Genomic DNA, 22,102 nt, shown 5'->3' on the forward strand with positions numbered 1-22,102 from the left:
TATTTATTTATTTTTACAAATAGTTTACTGTCAAGTTGGTTTCCATATAACACCCAGTGCTCATCCCCACAACTGCCCTCCTCCATGCCCATCACCCCCCTTCCCCTCTCCCCCACCCCCATTTGCCCTCAGTTTGTTTCTCAGCATTCAAGAGTCTCTCATGGTTTGCCTCTCTCCCTCTCCCCCACTATTTACCCCTTTATTCTCCCCCATGGTCCTCTGTTAAGTTCCTCCTAATCCTCCTATACATGCAAACATATGATATTTGTCCTTCTCTGCCTGACCTATTTCGCTCAGCATAACACCCTCAAGGTCCATCCATGTTGCTACACAAGGCCAGATTTCATTCTTTCTCATTGCCATGTAGTATTCCATGGTATAGATAAACCACATCTTCTTGATCCATTCGTCCGTTGATGGACACTTAGGCTCTTTCCATGTTTTGACTACTGTTGAGAGTACTGCTATGAACATTGGGGTCCATGTGCCCCTATGCATCATCACTCCTGTATCTCTTGGGTAGATTCCTAGCAGTGCTATTGCTAGGTCATAGGGGAGTTCTATTGTTAATTTTTTGAGGAACCTCCACACTGTTTTCCAGAGGGGCTGCACCAGTTTGTATTCCCACCAACAGTGTAGGAGGGTGCCCATTTCTCCACATCCTCGCCAGCATCTAGAGTTCTCTGATTTGCTCATTTTAGCCACTCAGATTGGCGTGAGGTGGTATCTCAGTGTGGTTTTGATGTGTATTTCCCTGATGAGGAGGGTGCTGAGCATCATTTCGTATGTTTGTTGGCCATCTGGATGTCCTCTTTGGAGAAGTGTCTGTTAATATCTTCTGCCCATTTCTTTACTGGGTTGTTTGTTTTTCGGGTGTGGAGTTTGGTGAGTTCCTTATAGATTTTGGATATTAACCCTTTGTCTGATATGTCATTTGCAACTATCTTTTCCCATTCCGTTGGTTGCCTCTTAGTTTTATGGACTGTTTCCTTTGGGGTGCAGAAGCTTTTAATCTTGATGAGGTCCCAATAGTTTATTTTTGCTCTTAATTCCCTTGCTTTTGGGGATGTGTCAAGTAAGAAGTTGCTGCGGTGGAGGTCAAGGATGTTCTTTCCTGCTTTCTCCTCTAGAGTTTTGATGGTTTCCTGTCTCACGTTCAGGTCCTTTATCCATTTTGAGTTTATTTTTATGTATTGTGTGAGAAAATGACCTCGTTTCATTCTTCTGCATGTTGCTGTCCAGTCTCCCAACACCATCTGTTAAAGAGGCTGTGTTTTTTTCCATTGGATACTCCTTCCTGTTTTGTCAAAGATTAGTTGGCTGTATACCTTTGGGTCCAGCTCTGGGTTCTCAATTCTATTCCATTGGTCTATGTGTCTGTTTTTGTGCCAATACCATTCTGTCTTGATGATGACAGCTTTGTAGTAGAGGCTAAAGTCTGGGATGGTGATACCTCCCATTTTGGTTTTATTCTTCAGTATTACTTTGGCTATTTGGGGTCTTTTGTGGTTCCATACAAATTTTTGGATAGTTTGTTCTAGTTTTGAGAAGTATGCTGCTGCAAATTCGATTGGGATTGCATTGAATGTGTAGATTGCTTTGGGTAGTAATAACATTTTTACTATATTTATTCTTCCAATCCATGTGCATGAAATGTTTTTCCATTTCTTTGTGTCTTCTTCAATTTCCTTCATAACTTTTCTATAGTTTTCATCATACAGATCTTGTATCCTTGGTTAGGTTTATTCCTAGTTATTTTATGGTTTTTTGTACAATTGTGAATGGGATCAGTTTCTTGATTTCTCTTTCTGTTTCTTCATTGTTGGTATATAAAAATGCAGCTGATTTCTGTATGTTGATTTTGTACCCTGCAACTTTGATGAATTCTTGGATCAGTTCTAGTAGGATTCTGGTGGAGTCTGTCAGGGTTTCTATGTAGAGTATCATGTCGTCTGCAAAAAGTGAAAGTTTGACTTCTTCTTTGCCAATTCTGATGCCTTTGATTTCCTTTTGTTGTCTGATGGCTGATGCTAGGACTTCCAGCACTATGTTAAACAGCAGTGGTGAGAGTGGACATCCCTATCGTGTTCCTGATCTCAGGGGAAAGCTCTCAGTTTTTCACTGTTGAGGATGGTGTTAGCTGAGGGCTTCTCATAGATGGTTTTTATGATGTTTAAGTAAGTTCCTTCTATCCCGACTTTCTCAAGGGTCTTTATTAAGAAGGGATGCTGTATTTTGTCAAATGCTTTTTCTGTATCTCTTGACAGGATCATATGGCTTTTATCTTTTCTTTTGTTGATGTGATGTATCACATTGATTGATTTGCATATATTGAACCAGCCCTGTAACCCAAGAATGAATCCCACTTGATCCTGGTGGATAATTCATTTTATGTGCTGTTGGATTCGATTTGCAAGTATCTTGTTGAGGATTTTTGCATCCGTATTCATCAAGGATATTGGCCTGTAGTTCTCTTTTTTTGCTGGATCTCTGTCTGGCTTGGGAATCAAAGTAATACTAGCTTCATAAAATGAGTCAGGGAGTTTTCATTCGATTTCTATTTTTAGGAATAGCTTGAGAAGAATTGGTATTAATTCTGTATTAAATGTCTGGTAGAATTCCCCAGGAAAGCCATCAGGTTGAGGGTTCTTATTTGTTGGGAGATTTTTGATAACTGATTCAGTTTCTTCACTAGTTATGGGTCTGTTCAGATTTTCTATTTCTTCCCGTGTGAATTTTGGTAGTGAGTGTGTGTTTAGGAATGTGTCCATTTCTTCTAAGTTGTCCAATTTGTTGGCATATAATTTTTCATACGATTCCCTGATAATTGCTTGTATTTCTCAGGGGTTGGTTGTAATCAGTCCATTTTCATTCATGATTTTGTCATTTGGGTGCTCTCTCTTTTCTTTTTGAGAAGCCTGGCTAGAGATTTGTCAATTTTGTTTATTTTTTCAAAAAACCAACTCTTGGTTTCATTGATCTGTTCAATTGTTTCTTTGGTCTCTATGTTGTTTATTTCTGCTCTGAATTTTACTATTTTTATTCTCTACTGGGTTTAAGGCATTCTTGTTGCTCTGCCTCTAGTTCCTTTAGGTGAACTGTTAGATTTTGGACTTGCACTTTTCTAATATCTTGAAATAGACCTGGAGTGCAATGTACTTCCCAACTAGGACTGCCTTTGCCACATCCCATAGAGTTTGGATTGTTGTGTTTCATTTTCATTTGTTTCCATATATTTTTAAATTTCTTCTCTAATTGCCTGATGGGCCCATTCATTCTTTAGTAGGGTGTTCTTTCACCTCCATGTTTTTGGAGGTTTTCCAGACTTCTTCCTGTGATTGACTTCAAGTTTCAAAGAATTATGATCTGAAAGTGTGCATGTTATGATCTCAATTCTTTTATATTTATTGAGGGCTGCTTTATGTCCCAGTATGTGATCTATCTTGGAGAATGTGCCATGCGCACTTGAGAAGAAAGTAAATTCCTTGGCCTCAGGATGTAGAGTTCTAAATATATATGTCAGATCCATCTGGTCCATTGTGTCATTCAAGTCCATTGTTTCTTTAGTGATTTTTTGTCTGGTTGATCGATCCATTGCTGTAAGCAGAGTATTAAAGTCCCCTGCTATTAGTACATTCTTATCTATAAGGTTGTTTCTGTTTGTGATTAATTGTTTTAAATATTTAGGTGCTCCCATATTCGGTGCGTAAACATTTATGATTGTTAGTTCTTCCTGGTGGATAGACCCTATAATTATTATATAGTGCCCTTCTTCATCCCTTGTTATTGTCTTTAATTTAAAGTCCGGTTTGTCTGATATAAGTATAGCTAGTCCAGCTTTCTTTCGATTTCCAGTAGCATGATAGATATTTCTCCATCCCCTTACTTTTAATCTGAAGGTTTCCTCCAGTCTAAATGAGTTTCTTGTAGACTGCAAATGGATGGATTTTGTTTTTTTATCCATTCTGCTACCCTATGTCTTTTGATTGGAGCATTCATCCCATTTACATTCATTGTTATTATTGAAATATGTGGGTTTAGAGTCTTTGTGTCCTTTGTGGGATTCATGCTTGTAGTGGTGTCTCTGGGATCTTCGTTCCTTGCAACACTTCCCTCAGAGAGTCCCCCTCAGGATTTCTTGTAGGGCTGGCATCGTGGTGGCAAATTCTTTCAATTTCTGTTTATTTGGAAAGACTTTTATCTCTCCTTCTATTTTGAATGACTGGTTTGCTGTATAGAGGATTCTTGGCTGTATATTTTTTCTGTTCATCACATTGAAGATCTCCTGCCCTTCCTTTCTGGCCTGCCACGTTTCAGTAGGTAGATCTGTCACCACTCTGATAGGTTTGCCTTTGTATGTTAGGGCCCTTTTCTCCCTAGCTGCTTTCAAAATTCTCTCTTTGTCCTTGTATTTTGCCATTTTTACTATGATATGCCGTGCAGAGGATCGATTCAAATTACGTCTGTGGGGAGTTCTCCGTGCCTTTCATTTCAACGTCTACTTCCCTCTCCAGGTTGGGGAAGTTCTCTGCTATAATTTGTTCCAGGACTCCTTCCGCATCTTTCTCTCTCTCATCCTCTTCTGGGATTCCTACAATACGGATATTGTTGCGTTTGACCGTATCGCTGAGGTCTCAAACTCTTCTTTCATGTTTTTGGATCAGTTTGTCTCTCTTTTTCTCAGTTTCTTCTTTATCTATAATGATGTCTTCTAAATCACTTATTCTCCTTTCTGCCTCTTCAATCCGTGCATTGGATGCCTCCGTTTTATTATGCATCTCATTTATCACATTTTTTAATTCATCATGCCTATTTTTATGCTCCATGTTGTTTGTAGCCATAGTTTCTTTGATGTCCTCTATGCTTTTTTCAAGCCCAGCCATTAATTTTATGATTATTGTTCTAAAATCTTGTTCATTTATGCTGCTTATATCTGTTTTGAGCAGTTCTTTAGCTGTTAATTCTTCTTGGAATTTCTATGGAGGAGAGCTCTTATGTTTCATCATTTTGGTTAGCTTTCTATCGCTTGTTAGTTTTAAAGACTTGTTATGCTCTCTGCACCTGTGAGCACTGCTGTACCCAAGAAGACTCTTTGACTGTCCAGGGCCTATCCTTTCAGAGAGTGTTTTTTGAATGGTATCTCTTGGTCTCTCGTTGCGACCTTGGTTATTTTATTTTCCTACTCGTAGTGATATTTGGGACTCTCCACCTTGTGTACTTTGGCCTGTTCCTTGAGGTAGCCCTGGAGAAGAAAACAGACAGATAAACACACAGGGAGTAGAGGCACACAAACGCAGAGACAAATCCAACTAACATGCAAACCGAGAGGGAAAACAAAAAAGTTAAGAGATAAGTCGGAGGAGGGAAGGCGAATAATAGAAAATAAAAAATACATGAAAAAGTCAAAAGGAAGAAAAGAAAAGGAAAAAAGAAGAAAACCGATGGACAAAGAACGGTTTAAAGCATATAACCGGATTTCTCAGCTACAATTAAATAGCCATGTGTATGCAGTGCTGGTTGAAGAGCATAGAGAAAGAGAGAGAAGATGGGCAGGGATGAGGCAAAATTGGAAGTAGAATGAACAGGCAGAAGGGATAAGAAGCTTTTTTTCAAAGAGCTAATGGGTGGAATATGGTTGCATAGTTGAGAGAAGGACGCTGGTGTTATCCAGAGAACCTATATAGTCTAATCACTCCTGAGAAAAAGAGATGAAAAGGTAGGTAGGTGTAGAATTTACATCTACAGAATGGACAAAATGTGACTGTTTAAGCAAGCCGGTTACCAGTATTAATCAGGTCAGTGTTCCGGAAAAAAGAGGGAAAAAAAAAAAAAAGAGTGCAGCTCTCTAGCAGTGATGGGCGTGTTTTGATCCATTGTGTCAGGTGGGAGTTCTGCCTTGGCGGTTGTGGGGAGGAGAGTGGCAACGCCCCAGTCCCTTCTTGAACCAAGCGCTGCACCTCACATTTTTGGGTGTGTAAACTGCCCGTGCTGGGGGCGCAGCCAGAGTGGGTCGTGCTCTTTAACCGAGGCCAGGCCTCGTTTCCAAATCCCAGTCCTCGCGCCCCACTGAAATTGTGGTAGCCACAACCTTGCAGGCGATCCCCTCAGGGCAATTCCAAGGCTCTTGCCTAGCCCTGGAGATTGAGACAGAAGCTGCTGCTCCCTTCTCTTCCAGGTCTGCTTGGGGAGCAAGGTCGGGGGTTTGCTGGGGGGTGCCTTGGGTCTGCTGGAGAAGGGGAAACCGGGACCCTCTGTATCTCATCATCCGAAACATGATCTCGCGGGCAAATCTCCCAGTTTTAAGCCCTTCGCCTCCCCTCTAGGGGTCCAGCCGAGCCAGGAGTACAAAGGAGTGGTCGGTGCGTGGCCCCTCCAGGACGAGTTGGCGCGCGGGAATTTGGCGCGCACTGTCCTTCTGTGTCCCGAGCAGAGGTTTTTCTGTTACCCAGCAACAGGGACTGTGTCTTGAGTAGTTTTGGCCTCTCTCTTTCCCCTCTCACTCCCCGCAGAGGGGGATTGCCCCGGTCTCTCTGAGTCTCTGATCCCAGCCTGATTTTATCTTCCCCAGTTCGCACTCACGTTAGATGGCTTTCTCAGTGGATTCTGTGTTGTTTTTATCCCAATCTCTTCAATTCTGTAAGGTTTCCTATGGCTTCAGATCTTTTCTGTGTGAGATATGGGGGCGAGTGCAATGTACGGAGCTCCCTACTTCTCCGCCGTCTTCAAGACTCACTTTTTTTTAAGCACTTTTACCACCTGTCTAGTGGTAGAGCCCTCTGGATGAGCATGTGAAACTACTGGTATTTTTTAGAGGTTTAGTATTTCTCCAATTTGTTTTTTAAGAGATATTATTTTATTCATTTTATTTTTTATAAATAATCCCATTTTTACTTAAATTCTAGTTAGTTACCATATAGTATAATATTGTTTTCAAGAGGAGAATATAGTGATTCATCACTTACATATAGTACCGAGTGCTCATCATAACAAGTGCCTTCCTAGGCCCATTACCTATTTAGCCCATCCTCTACATCTTTGTAATATAACTTGAAGTTCAGAATTCTGATGCCTCCAGTTTTGCTTTTCTTTTTCAAGATTGGTTTGGCTATCTGGGTTTTTATGTGGTTCCATATACATTTTTGGATTATTTGTTCTAGCTTTGAAAAGAATGCTGGTGCAATTTTGATTGGAATTGCATTAATTATGAAGATTGCTTTGTGTATCATAGACATTTTAACAATGTTTTTCCAATCAAGAGCATGGAATGCTTTTCCATTTCTTCGTGTCCTCTTCAATTTCTTTTATAAGTGTTCTATAGTTTTCAGAGTATAGATATTTTACCTTTCTGTTAGGTTTATTCCTAGTTATCTTAGGGTTTTTGGTGCAGTTGTCAATGGGATTGAGTCCTCATTTCTGTTTCTGCTGCTTCGTTATTGGTGTACAGAAATGCAAGATTTCTAAACATTGATTTTATGTTCTACAACTTTGCTGAATTCATGTGTCAGTTCTAACATTTTTTTGATGGAGTGTTTCAGTTTTCTACATAGAATATCATGTCATCTGTGAGTGGTGAAAGTTTGGCTTTTTCCTTGTCAATTTGGATGTCTTTTATTTCTTTTTGTTGTCTGATTGCTGAGGCAAAGACTTCCAAAGTATGTTAAATAGTAATGGTGGGAGTGGACATCCCTGTCTTGTTTCTGACCGTAGACATAAGCTTCAGTTTTTCCCCATTGAGGATGATACCAACTGTGGGTCTTTCATATGTGGCCTTTATGATATTGAGGTATGTCGCATCTATCCCTACTTTGTTGGGGGCTTTTATCAAGAATAGATGCTGTATTTTGTCACATGCTTTTTCTGCATCTTTTGAGGGGATCATGTGGTTTTTATCCTTTCTTTTATGGATGTGGTATATCACATTGATTGAATATTGAATAATCCCTGCAGTCTGGGAATAAATCCTATGGTGATCACGATGAATAATACTTTTAATGTACTATTGGATTCAGTTTGCTAGTATCCTGTTAAGAATTTTTGCATCCATGTTCATTAGGGATATTGGCCTGTAAGTCTCTTTTTAGTGGTGTTTTTGTCTGGTTTTGGAATCATGGTAATGCTGGCTTCATAGAATGAGATTGGAAGTTTTCCTTTTATTTCTATTTTTTGGAACAGTTTGAGAAGAATAGGTTTTAACTCTTCTTTAAATTTCTGGTAGAGGGGCGCCTGGGTGGCTCAGTCGGTTAAGCATCTGACGTCGGCTCAGGTCACAGTCTCATGGTTCATGGGTTCAAGCCCTGTGTCAAGCTCTGTGCTGACAGCTAGCTCAGAGCCTGGAGACTGTTTCAGAGTCTGTGTCTCCCTCTCTCTCTGCCCCTCCCCCACTCATGCTCTGTCTCTCTCTGGCTCAAAATGAAATTAAAAAAAAAACAAAAAAGAAATTAAATGTCTGGTAGAATTCTTGTGGGAATTCATCTGGTCCTGGACTTTTGTTTGTTGGGAGAATTTTGATTACTGATTGAATTTCTTTGTTTCCTGGTAATAAGTCTGTTCAAATTTTCTATTTCTTCCTGTTTTAGTTTTCTTACTTTGTATTTTTTTAAAGAAATGTGTCCATTTCATCCAGATTGCCACATTTGTTGGCATATAAGTTTTCAAGATAGTCTCTTATAATGGCTTATATTAATGTAGTGTTGAATGTGATTTCCTTTTTCATTAGTGATTTTATTTATGTGGGTCCTTTCTTTTCTTTGAGAGAGAGTGAGGAGCAGAGAGAGAGAGAGAGAGAGAGAGAGAAGCAGGGCTCACTAAAGCAGGGCTTGAGCTCACCTGAAGTGGGGCTAGGGCTCACCCAATGCAGGACTTGAACTCATGCATCATGAGATAATGACCTGAGTTGAAGTCAGATGCTTAACTGACTAAACCACCCAGGTACCCTCTCTTTTCTTATCGATAAGCCTTGCTGGGGGTTATCAGTTTTATTAATTCTTTCAGTGAACCAGCTTTTAGTTTCTTTGATCTGTTCTACTGATTTCTTTTGTTTCTATATCATTTATTTCTGGCCTAATCTTTATTATTTCCCTTCTGCTGGCTTTAGGCTTCATTTATTGTTTGTGTGTGTTTGTGTGTGTGTGTGTGTGTGTGTGTGTGTGTGGTTTGCTAGCTCTTTTAGGTGTAAGAGTAGGTTGGTTTATTTAAGACTTTTCTTCTTGATATAGGCTTGTATTGCAATATACTTTCCTCATAGTACTGCCTTTGCTGTATCCCAAAGGTTTTGGACTGTTTTGTTTTCATTTTCATTTGCTTCCATGTATTTTTTAAATTTCTTCTTTAATTTCCTAGTTAACCCATTAATTCTTTAATATGATGTCCTTTAACCTCCATTTACATGTTGTCTTTCCAATTTTTATCTTGTTTTTGACTTCAAGTTTCATAGCATTGTGGTTGGAAACCATGCATGGTATGATTTCAGTCTTTTTGTACTTGTGGAAGGCTCATTTGTGACCCAGTGCATGTGATCTGGAGAATGTTCCATGTGCACTCAAAAAGAATATGTATTCTGCTACTTTAAGATGAAATGATCTGAATATGTCTGTTATGTCCATTGGTCCATTGTGTCATTCAAAGCCATTGTTTCCTTGTTAATTTTCTGCTTAGATGATCTGTCATGGCTGTAAGTCGGGTGTTAATGAACCCTACTATTACTGTATTATTATCACTGAGTTTCTTTATGTTTGTTATTAATTGATTTCTATATTTAGGTGTTGTCAACTAGGGGTCATACTTATAATTTTTAGATATTCTTGATTGATAGAGCTATTAATTATGATATAATGGGCCTTCTTCATCTCTTGTTATAATCTTTGGTTTAAAAATCTGGTTTGTCTGATATAAGTATAGCTACTCAAGATTTCTTTTGATGTAGGGGCGCCTGGGTGGCTTAGTCGGTTAAGCGTCTGACTTTCGCTTAGGTCATGATCTCGCGGTTCGTGGGTTCGAGCCCCGCGTCGGGCTCTGTGCTGACTGCCAGCACAGAGCCTGGAGCCTGTTTCAGTCTGTGACTCCCTCTGTCTCTCTGACCCTCCCCTGCTCACGCTGTGTGTCTCTCTCTCTCCTAGAAATAAATAAAACATTAAAAAAATAAATTAAAAAAATATTTCTTTTGATGTAAATTAGCATGATTGGTGGTTTTGTATCCTCTAACATTCAATCTGCAGGTGTCTTTAAGTATAAAACGAGTCTCATAGGCAGCATATAGATGGGTCTTGTTTTTTATCCATTCTGATACACTGTCTTTTTATTGGAGCATTTAGTCCATTTATATTCAGAGTGATTTGGGTATATATGAATTTAGTGCCATTGTGTTACCTGTAAAGTTGGTGTTTCTGGTGATGTTCTCTATTCTTTTCTAGTCGTTGTTGCATTTGGTCTTTTTTTCCCCCTTTAATATTTCTTGCTGGGCTGGTTTAGTGGTCATGAGATCTTTTCGTTTGTGTTTGTCTGGGAAACTCTTTATCTATTCTTCTACTTTGAATGACAGCCTTCTCAGATACAGTATTCTTGGCTACGTATTGTTTCCATTCAGCGTGTTGAATATATCTTGTCACTCCATTCTGGCCTGCTAAGTTTCTGTGGAGAGATCTGCTGTGAACCTGATCTGTCTTCCCTTTAGATTAATGACTTTTTTCCTTTTGTTTTCAGGATTCTTTCCTTGTCTGTGTATTTTGTAAATTTGACTAAGATATGTCTTGATTGATGACTGGCTTTTTTGTTGAGTTTAATGGGAGTTCTCTGTGCTTCATGATTTTGACGTCTGTTTCTTTCCCCAGATCAAGGAAGTTTTCAGCTGTAACTTGCTCAAATAAACATTTTGCCACTTTTTCTCTCTCTTCTTCTTTTAGGACTCCTATGATATAAATTTTATTATGCTTTATGGAGTGGTTGAATTCCCTAAGTCTGCATTTTTTATCCAGTACCATTCTCTCCCCCCCCTTTTCAGCTTTGTGATTTTTAATAATTTTATCTTTTTTTCTTCAAAAAAAATTTTTAAAATGTTTTATTTATTTCTGAGAGAGAGAGAGAAACAGCGTGAGCAGGGGAGGGTCAGAGAGAGAGGGAGATACAGAATCGGAAGCAGGCTCTAGGCTCTGAGCTAGCTGTCAGCACAGAGCCCGACACGGGGCTCGAACCCATGAACCGTGAGATCATGACCTGAGCCGAAATTGGACGCTTAACCAACTGAGCCACCCAGGCGACCCTAATTTTATCTTTTATATCAGTGATTTGTTCCTCTGCTTTGTCCATCCTCATTGTTACCATCCAGGTAGATTTGCATCTCGGTATATCATTTTTGATTTTGGCCTGACTAGTTATTAGTTCCTTTATCTTTGCAGTAAGGAATTCTCTAGTGTCTTCTATGCTTTTCTGAAGCCCAGCTGGTATCCTTATAATTGTTTTAAATTCAGGCTCAGATATCTTACTTGTATCTGTATTGATTAAAAACCTGGTTATTACTTCTTCCTGTTCTTTCTTTTGGGGTTAATTCCTCCATCTTGTCATTTTTTCTAGGTCCAGTGTGTATGTGTGTGTGTGTGTGTGTGTGTGTGTGTGAGATTATTAGGAAAGCCTGTTATATTCCTGCTCCTGAGAGAAATGGCTATATTAAGAAGAGGTCCAAAAAAATAAAAGCATCCTATATGTAATCTGCTCTTGTGATTTGGCTGCTCCTGTATTCAGTCCTCTGCAGAATTTCTCCTTGCTTGCAGTGGGGGTTGTTTGGACCTTGTCTACTGTGTTGCAAATTTTGACCAGGTATGTTTTGGTCTCTTTGTTAAAACAAGACTTATGATGGGGCGCCTGGATGGCTCAGTCGGTTAATCTGACTTCTGCTCAGGTCATGATCTCATGGTTCGTGGGTTTGAGCCCCACATCGGGCTCTGTTCTGAATACTTGCTCAGAGCATGGATCCTGGCTCAGATTCTGTGTCTCCTCTCTCTGCCCCTCACCACTCATGCTGTGTCTCACTCTGTCTCTCAAAAATAAATAAATGTAATTAAAAAAATTTAAAACAAGCCTGATGAGGGGAAAAAAATGAAGCCAGATCCTATTTCCCATAGAGTTGAAGTGTTGCAGCACTCTACAATCAGTAGACTTAGTGGTGGATGCAAAGGCTTTGTGCTGGTCTTCTGGGGGAGGGCCCTGCTGCACTTATATTCAAGAGGACTTGCCCTAGAGGAGATGTACCTGCAGAGTGCAGAGGGACAGGGCTTGATATAAGCAGCTCTGTTCTCCACTGGGGTGTCCTGTGTTGCTCGTAGTCTGTCAGTGCTGATGGGTGGGCCAGGGAGGAGGGAATGGTGACAGCCCTCTCCTACCCATAGTGGGGAGTTCCTTCAGGCCAGTCTTCAAGTAGCCCTCACAGAAGAGCAAACAGTCACTCCTCTTCTGTCTCTGGCTTCTGTCAGATTTCTGCCTTTACCCTATCTGTATCTTTTTTTTTAATGTTTTATTTAGTTTTGAGAGAGATAGAGACAGCGTGAGCAGGGGAGGGTCAGAGAGAGAGACACACACAGAATCTGAAGCAGGCTCCAGGCTCTGAGCTGTCAGCACAGAGCCAGACACAGGGCTCAAACCCATGAACCATGAGATCATGACCTGAGCCGAAGTTGGACGCTTAACCGACTTAGCCACCCAGGAGCCCCCACCCTGTCTGTATCTGAGCTGCCTTCCTGCCAGGTACAGTACTTGTGTGTTTTATATCAGGGATGCAGCTGGGTTTTAAAACTTCAAATTTTAGGGACCTGCATGATTCAGACCTGCACTGATCCCCTGGGGGAGGGTCTCACTGCACTTGTGCCATTTGCTGGTTTGTCTCATAAAAGTTCTTGGACGGCTTTGCAGTAGTTTGGAGCTTGTGGTAAAGTGCAGCACATAGCCAGTACCTGGTTTTGCTCCCCTCAGCCAGTATCTTTGTTCCTATGCTAGAGATCAGGGCAGCACATTGACGCTGCTAATTCTTTTATCCCTGGAGAGGCCATGCCACCACTCTCAAATGCACTCCAAGAAGGAGAATTGTTTCTACCCATGTGACCAACAGGATCTTCAGACCATGCTGCCTGCTTCCAGGTCTCCAACCTCCCTAATCGGCAGTCAGCTGATTTCCTTTTCTTAGTGATTTGGGAGAAGTATTTTACTTGTGCAGTCCCCTGCCTGCTGCTTCACTCTTGCCCTCACTCTCTTGCTCCTCTCTCTCTAATCAGGGCTCCCTCCCTTCCATAGCACCTGCAGTTCTATTCTCCCTCAAATCAACCTCTGCAGATCCAACCTTCCATGAGATAGTTGTTTTTCTACCTGTAGATGTGCAGTTTTGTTCTCTCAGCCCTCAGATCAGGTTCTTCATTGTTTGGAATGATTTGATATTTATGTAGCTGTGTTTGAGGGACAAGGCAAGTTTAGGGTCCCCCTGCTTCTCCACCATCTTGACTTCTTTTCCAAGAGATTTTAATAGTTGATTTAAATAATTTAAGTTTTAATTTTAATTCCAGTTAGTTAACAAACAGTGTTATATTAGTTTAAGGTGTACCATATAGTGATTCAACAATTCCATCCATCACACATCACATCATGACATGTGTACTCCTTAATCCCTGTCACCTATTTAATCCATCCCCCCAACCACCTCCCCTCTATATAGTTAAGAGCCTGTTTCTAGGCTTGTATCTTTCTATTTTTTTCCTTTATTCATTTGTTTTGTTTCTTAAATTCCACATATGAGTGAAATATGAGTGAAATTCCACATATGAGACAAATATGATATTTGTCTTTCTCTGACTGACTTATTTTGCTTAGCATTATAATGTCTGGCTCCATCTATGTGGTTGCAAATGACAAGATTTTATTCCTTTTTATGGCTGAGTAATAGTCCATTATAAATATATACCACATCTTCTTTATGTATTCATCAATTGATGGACAGTGGAGCTGCTTCCATATCTTGCCTACTGTAAATAATGGTGCTATAAACATACTGGTGCATGTAACCCTTTGAATTATTGTTTTTGTATTCTTTGAGTAAATACCCAGTAGTGCAATTACTGGTTCATAGGGTACTTTTATTTTTAACTTTTTGAGTAACCTGTGTACTGTCCACAGTGGCTACATCAGTTCCCACCAACAGTAAAAGAGGTTTCCTTTTGCTCCACATCCTCGTCAACATCTGTTGTTTCTCATGTTGATTTTAGCCATTCTGACCGGTATGAGGTGATATTTCATTATAGTTTTGATTTGCATTTCCCTGATGATAAGTGATGATGTGCATCTTTTCATGTGTCTTTTGGCCATATGTATGTCTTCTTTGGAGAAATGTATGTTCATGTCTTCTGCCCATTTTGTAATTGGATTGGTTTTTAGGTGTTGAATTTGATAAGTTCTTTACAGATTTTGGATACTAACATTTTATCAGATATATCCTTACAAATATCTTCTCCCATTCCAGAGTTTGCCTTTTAATTCTGTTGATTGTTTCCTTCACTGTTCAGAAACTTTCTATTTTGGTGTAGTCCCAATAGCTTATTGTTCCTTTGATTTCCCTTGCTTTAGGAGACCTATCTAAAATAAAAGTTGCTATGACCAATGTCAGTGAAGTTACTGCCTGTGTTCTCTTCTAGGATTTTTATGGTTTCATGTCTCAGATTTAAGTCTTTAATCCATTTTGAATTTAATTTTTTGTATGTTGTAAGAAAGTGGTCCAATTTCCTCCTTTTGCATGTAATTGTCCAGTGTTCTCAATACCATTTGTTGAGGAGGCTGTCTTCTTTCCATTGTATATATCTTCTTGCTTTGTTAAAGATTTATCGACAATGTTTTTCCATTTCTTTGTGTCATCCTCAATTTCTTTCAACAGTGTTTTATAATTTTTAGAGTACAGGTCTTTTACCTCTTTGGTTAAGTTTATTCCTAGGTATCCATTATTTTCATGAAATTGTAAATGGAATTGTTGTCTTAATTTCTCTTTCTGCTGCTTCATTATTTGTGTATAGAACTACAGCAGTTTTTTTGTAGATTGATTTTGTATCCTGCAACTTTATAGGACTTTTTATCAGTTCTAGCATTTAATTTTTTTGGTGGACTCTTTCCGGGTTTTCTATATATAATATCATGTCATGTGCATATTGTGAACATTTTACTTCTTCCTTACCAGTTTGGATGCCTTTTCTTTCTTTTTGTTGTCTAATTGCTGTGGCTAGAACTTCTAGTACTATGTTGAATGAAAGTGGTGAGAGTGGACATTCTTGTTAATGGCTTTTGGGGGAAAACTCCCAGGTTTTCTCCATTGAGGATATTATCTGTGGGTTTTTCATAAATGGCCTTCATTATGTTGAGATATGTTCCCTACAAATCTGCTTTGTTGAGGATTTTTATCATGAATGCATGTTGTATTTTGTCAAATGCTTTTTCTGCATCTATTGAAATGATGATATGCTTATTATCCTTTCTCTTATTGATGTAGATTTTTTTTATTTTGGTTACAAGTCATAACTTGAAAAGAATTCAGAAGAGAATGTTCATAGCTAACTTTGATTTTGTAACCCTAACCCTGGGAGAGGATTTTTCTGAATGATTATTATCTACTTGAAATGTGTTGTTGTTTTATCTCATTTATCTATTTATCTATTTATCTGCTCATTTATCTATTACCGTGTGAAATTACCCTTATTACCGTGTTTCCATTGTATTAGGTCAAATGCCCTTACGGGCCCACATATTTGAGATAGTATGAGTAAATGTGCAGTGTAGCCCACACTTGAGAATAGGAATGTGCACTATCACCTTGTAACTCTTTTCCTCTGTTTCTGCAGTCCCCCTTTAGATAGAATGTGTTAAACATCATCTCTGTATATAAATATTACACTGCCTCTGTTGGGTGAAATTTGCATCTGTGGCTTTTTTTCCCCAAACTTTGGTGTTCAGTCTCATCTGGCTACTTTGCCTTATTGGAGAGTTGAGAACTCCTTAAGTCTTGAGAATGAGGGTGGAGGACTCTGCTTCATTCTAGACCCAGACAGTGGAAATAGGACAGAAGAGTGTGATATCAGGACATGTGGCTGCTTGAGAGTGCTGGTTGGAGGTTGTGGGGGATATTGCAACTTTCTTTTAAGGGGATAAGAAACAAACTGAAGACTTCTAACTCTGGAGCATTTCAGAGAGTTAGATGAGATGGAGAGATATACGTTTGCCACAGGTCAAGGGTACCCCCACGAATCATCTAGTTTCCCGGTATTTTTATAATTGGAAATTGGACCCCATGACACTTACAGTCTCTTCCCTTTTTCATGTATTGCAGGATCTCCCTTTTTCTCCTTGATGCTTACATACTTCAGGCCCTTTAGTCAAACACTTGCCTATGGCATTATTTTAGTTACCAGTTCTCACTGTTCCTCTGGTCATACAGCCTTGGGATAAAAACTCACAGAACTCTGGGATGGGGCTTTGTTGGAACATGTGACTTCTAATTGCACTTTTGCTTGTGGCTCCTCAAAAAGAGTAAAGAGTGGGTTGGCAGTAATGCAGTGTGGAAGTATTCCCATTTCTCAGTGACCAGGTTCTGAATATATCCAAATGGATTTTATATTATAATGTTACTGTAGTTCTTTGTTTTGAGATAAAAATTTAAATGTAAAAAAAAAAGTAGAACAGGTAGAATCATAAAAACTATGTGTCTACCTCATGATATGGTCATTAGTATAAGATAAAGTTTTTAAAAATGGTTCAAATTGGTTAATTGCACATTGAACAAGAGGATTGCTGGGAAGTATTGTGGAATGTGTATCTCTTAGGAATTTTTTTCATGAGTTAAGGGGGTCTTAGGAGCTTTCCCCTAACATTGTCAATTGTATTTACTCACACAAGCAAATATTCAGTGTTGCTAAGAGCTATACTACCCACTATACTCAGTTCACACTGTTAATGTTCTAAAGAATTTTACTGAAATGGGATTAACCTCCCATTGCATGCTGCGTGATTTTTTCCATTGTCTTTAAAGTATAGTGTGAAAGACAGATTTATGGTCTTAGTATACACAGATTCAGATTTCTCTGTGTTCAGGATCAAATTTACTGAGAATTAGGTCCCATGTTTACAGCTCTTTTCTGAAAATCCATAATAAAAACACTCAATATGGAGGATAAAAGCTGACTTTCATGTTCTTTAGAATAACTACATAGTTTGTAACTCTGAAATCAGCAAAATTGAAATCCTAATTTTAGGACTATGACTTGTTTACCTGTAATATCACAATTTCTTTTATTCATACAAGAAAAAAAATGAGTGTTTTCTTAGTAGTAACTAAAATGTATCTGTTGGTAGCTAAGTAGGATTATGTGTGACTTGAAAATTGTGATTTTATTTAAATAGAGTTAAGCTTTGTTCCTTTTGTTTTATACAGCTCTAGATCAATAACCAAAATTCATGCCTTTCTTCTAAAGGGATATAACAGAAGTATCTCTCGAACAGAAACGATAATACGCTTTGCTTTCCAAGCCTCTATCACAGTTCTGTGCATTGCATGCCCCTGTTCACTGGGACTAGCCACTCCAACTGCTGTGATGGTGGGTACAGGAGTAGGTGCTCAAAATGGCATATTAATCAAAGGCGGCGAGCCATTGGAGATGGCTCATAAGGTAAGACAGTTCCCAGAACTAAGAATTGTCCCATCCAAACTGGCAATAGCACCCCTATTGAGACACAGAATCCTAAATTATTTCCACATGGTCCATAAGCTGAGTCTCTTCTGAGACTATCCTGAGGGTTGAGATAGGAAAGATGTTATTTTTGGTTCTGTTCTAGATTGACCTTAGTTCTATGCAATCTCAAAAACTACTCTAGACCTACTGTCATAGAGCAGACCATGATGTAGAAAACTTGGAGAACTTTTCCAGCTCAGACCGGAAATGTCTTTAGGACAGGAAAACTGAAGGGGTATTTGCCCAGGAAAATTTGCCCAGGTCTATTATGCTATTTTTGTATGTGACTCCATGTTTGTGTTCTTCACTGTGAGATAGTTCTTATAGTTATATTGCAGTTTCTTTGCCTTTGCCATTAGTTGATAGTTTGCAGCCATGCCTTAAGGAATATAATCTTATCCCTCATCTCTATCATATTAGGATTTCCATAACAATTTCAATCAAGGCTACTTGACTTAAACTAAAGCAGTGTTCCTTCTAAGATGTTCTTATTATACAGGTGCATATAGGTAGTAAACACAGAACACAGCTTAGAACAGATTTGGAACCTCACCTAACTAGTCAATACAGTCTATTAGTTTTTATAGTAATTTTTTATTTACTTTGATATAATTTCAAATTGAAAGAAGAATAGAAAGAATAGTATAAAGAACCCCTGTATACCCTTCACTGCAGATATCAGACTCCTTTCCTAAGAATAAGGACATTCTCTTAAATAATCACAGTACAGAGATCAAAATCAAGAAATTAGCATTGATATAATACTATTATCTAACCTATAGTCCATCTTCCAGTTTCCTCAGTTGTTTCTATAATAACCTTTATAGCTATTTTTTCTCTGGTTCAGAATTACGTTTTGAATTTAGTTGTCATATCTCTTTTCATCTTGATTCCTCAAGCTATTCATTTTTCAAGGTTCATATTCCAAGGTTACTGTGGGGTGACTGTGTCCAGATTCTTCCTTTTCCCTGTCTGGGCTGTTTCCCTCATTGGTTCCCTGAGGTGTCTATTCCCAGACCAGGTTTCTCATCTGGACCCAATAGAGTCAAAGCAAACCAGCAGGTCTTATCTGGTGCTCATTTCCAACTTAATTACTTACCTTTCTCTTATAATTATATGACTACTGCCCAGATTGTCACTACAGTTCTAGAATTCTTTAGTATTGAAAGCATTTCTTTCCTTGCAGGCACAGAGTTATTTCTTTATTACTTATTAACAGTCAACTCTTAACAATTATTTCTAGTTGTTTAGCATATAGTCACAGTATGGTTGAATATTTGCACGGGAGGGCTATTAGATGTTAACTAAGAGTATTTTTTCCCTTATTATTCCTTAGTTTTGTTCACCTAAAGAGACTTTAACTCCAGTTAAGTCAAATGTCAATATATTAAGAAACAAAATATTTATCTGTCACAGTAAACCTTTTTCTCATTTCTGGAAAGGTGACATTAAGGATTATTAAGTCATATAGTTGCAGTGTATTGTAATTTTCTTACAGGTAAAGGTAGTGGTATTTGATAAGACTGGAACCATTACCCATGGAACCCCTGTAGTGAATCAAGTAAAGGTTCTAGTGGAAAGTAACAGATTATCACGCAGTAAGATCCTGGCCATTGTGGGAACTGCTGAAAGTAACAGTGAACACCCTCTAGGAGCAGCTATAACGAAGTACTGCAAGCAGGTACAATTTTTCTTTTGTTGATTAATGTAGTAGTTTTCTACAGGAATTACCCAGACCAAATCCAAACTGGCTTTTGACTATAGTTTACATATATAGTTGGTAGGAGGCTAGAGAGACTTGTATTTTCTCATTTTATTGTACAGTATGTCTTAGTTTCTTCATTCAGAAGAGTATAAAGATGAAAACAGATATTAACTGTAATTTTATTACACAGATAACTCCTTTGACTAAAAAATTAAAATAGAATGTATATTTATGGTAGGAAATTCAGATAGTTCAGCGACTTACATAATGAAAAAGGAAAGCGTCATTCCCTGCCTACTTTCATAATTCCTCTCTCCAAAATTTAATAAGTGGTAACCTGTTAATATTATTTTAAAATACAGTGATCTCCCCTTATCTGCAGGGGATATGTTCCAAGACCTTGAGTGGATGCTTGAAACTGCAGAGTACTGAACCCTATATATATATAACATGTTTTCTTCTATGCATATAGCTATGATAAAGTTTAATTTATAGATCAGTCACAGTAAGAGATTAACAACAATAAAATAGAATAATTATAACAACATATAATAAAAGTTATGTGAATGTTGTCTCTCTCTCTCTCACTTATTGTACTGTACTCCCCCTTCTTGTGATGATGTGAGGTGATAAAATGCCTATGTGATGCGGTGAAGTGAGGTGAATGATGTAGGTATTACGACACAGCATTATACTATAATCGGCCTTCTGATGCTATATCAGAAGGAGGATCATCTGCTTCTAGACCACAGTTGACCATGGGTAACTGAAACCAAGGAAAGTGAAACTGTAGGTGGTGGGAGGGACTACTGTAGCAGCTTTATACAGATACACTTCACATACTCTATTACTTTTTAGATTTTACATAGAAAGTTCACAGTGACCAATCTTTGGTACCTGTTTTTTTATTTTATTAAATAATTTTTCCATGTTAAGACATATAGATCTGTCTTATGTTTAATGGCTATATTCTACTGTGTAATTGGGTTTTTGTCTCTTACAATGTACAGTTAACATGTTGGCTTTTGCAAATTTATGTTAAATGCCTATCAATGCAATTGCTAGGTCAAAGAATACATCCATTTAAATTTTGGTGAATATGACCAGTGCCCCCATAACAAATATTACCAATACCCACATGAAGGGTTGTATGAGTTTATACTTTGACCAAAAATTATTAGTGCTCATTTCCCCACGTTATGACTTTATTTTTTCCAATTTAATAAAAGTATTTACTCATTGTTGGTTTGCTTTGCATTTTCATAATTATGAATAAGGTTGAGCATCTTTTCATTGGCTTTGCATTTTCATAATTATGAATAAGGTTGAGCATCTTTTCATTGGTCATTTGAATTTCTTTTTCTGTAACCTGTCTGCTTGTATTGTTTGCCTATTTTTTCATAGGATTGTTTACCTTTTTTTCATTGATTTGCATAAGTTCTTTGTAAATTATCTCACATAGTTTTACAGTTATGATGTGGCAATTCCTACCATTGGTGTTGCCATTTCTTTATTTGTTCTTTCCTTTTTACCAATTTTCTATTGCTGATCTGGCTTCTTTATACCCAAACCAAACCACAGAGAGGATGAAGATATAAAGAGCCAGGAAACAATGATGGCCACCAAAATCCTTTGGCTTACTAAGGACACAGAATCATACTAGAGAGGCATCCTGGTAACTAAAGGCCCTGTTCTTTGTTACCCTTTGCCCTGTATTGAATAGAAAATCTGACTTGACAATAGAATTAAATATTTAACTTGTAATTTTCTACTGGAAAGGACAGAGAATATTGATAAAACTTCTGTTTTCTTCCTCTAAACTTGGTATAAATTTTAGAGTGGTGTTAAACAATTCTGAGGTTTTGTTCTAAACATTTAGAATTAACCAGACATGTAGTATGTGTTAAACATTTATAATTAACCAGCAGTAATCTTTGATCATGCTATTGATGTCCTTGGATTATTAGAACTGCAGAAGAAATCCTTCTATTTCTATTTGTTAGGAGCTGGACACTGAAACCTTGGGTACGTGTATAGATTTCCAGGTTGTGCCAGGCTGTGGTATTAGCTGTAAAGTCATCAATATTGAAGGCTTGCTACATAAGAATAACTGGACGATAGAGGAAAATAACATTAAAAATGCATCCCTGGTTCAAATTGGCACAAATAATGAACAGTCATCAACTTCCTCTTCCATGATTATTGATGCCCAGCTCTCAAGTAAGCTAATTTTATTTTACTTTATTTTTAAGTTTATCTATTTATTTTGAGAGAGAGAGAGAGAGCGAAAGCACATGTGCGCATGAGAGGGGAAGGGGCAGAGAAAGAGAGAGGGAGAGAGAATCCCAAGCAGGCTTTGTGGTGTCAGTGGGCAGCCTGACACAAGGCTCAATCTCAGGAACCATGAGATCATGACCTGAGCCAAAATCAAGAGTCAGATGCTTAACAGACTGAGCCAGCAAGCTAATTTTCTTCATAGTACCAATTATGGGACAGATATTAACAGACGTCTAACTTTATAATCCTGAACTGTTAGATAAGAAACAAAAATTGGCATCATGGTTTCTTTCTATCAAATAATTTTACCACAGGCCTGATTACTTCACTTGAGTTACTTGAGAACATTTCCCAACTGTGCTCCTTTATTCTACCATATAGA

The 22,102-nt window shown here is 38.3% G+C and overlaps 1 protein-coding gene across 1 annotated transcript in view; it reads left to right on the top strand.

Moving 5' to 3' along the window:
• ATP7A (ATPase copper transporting alpha) overlaps positions 1-22,102 on the top strand; it is a gene marked incomplete at its 5' end in the record, with an annotated part of 81,726 nt that overhangs the window by 27,657 nt on the left and 31,967 nt on the right. Inside the window, 3 exons of the mRNA XM_039222366.1 lie at positions 17,481-17,675; positions 19,237-19,419; positions 21,447-21,663. Coding sequence (XP_039078297.1) covers positions 17,481-17,675; positions 19,237-19,419; positions 21,447-21,663 — 595 coding nt within the window. The remainder of the gene's footprint in view (positions 1-17,480; positions 17,676-19,236; positions 19,420-21,446; positions 21,664-22,102) is intronic.

Source organism: Hyaena hyaena, unplaced genomic scaffold, assembly GCF_003009895.1.
Source record: "Hyaena hyaena isolate Hyena2069 unplaced genomic scaffold, ASM300989v1 scaffold_1157, whole genome shotgun sequence".
NCBI lineage: Eukaryota > Metazoa > Chordata > Mammalia > Carnivora > Hyaenidae > Hyaena > Hyaena hyaena.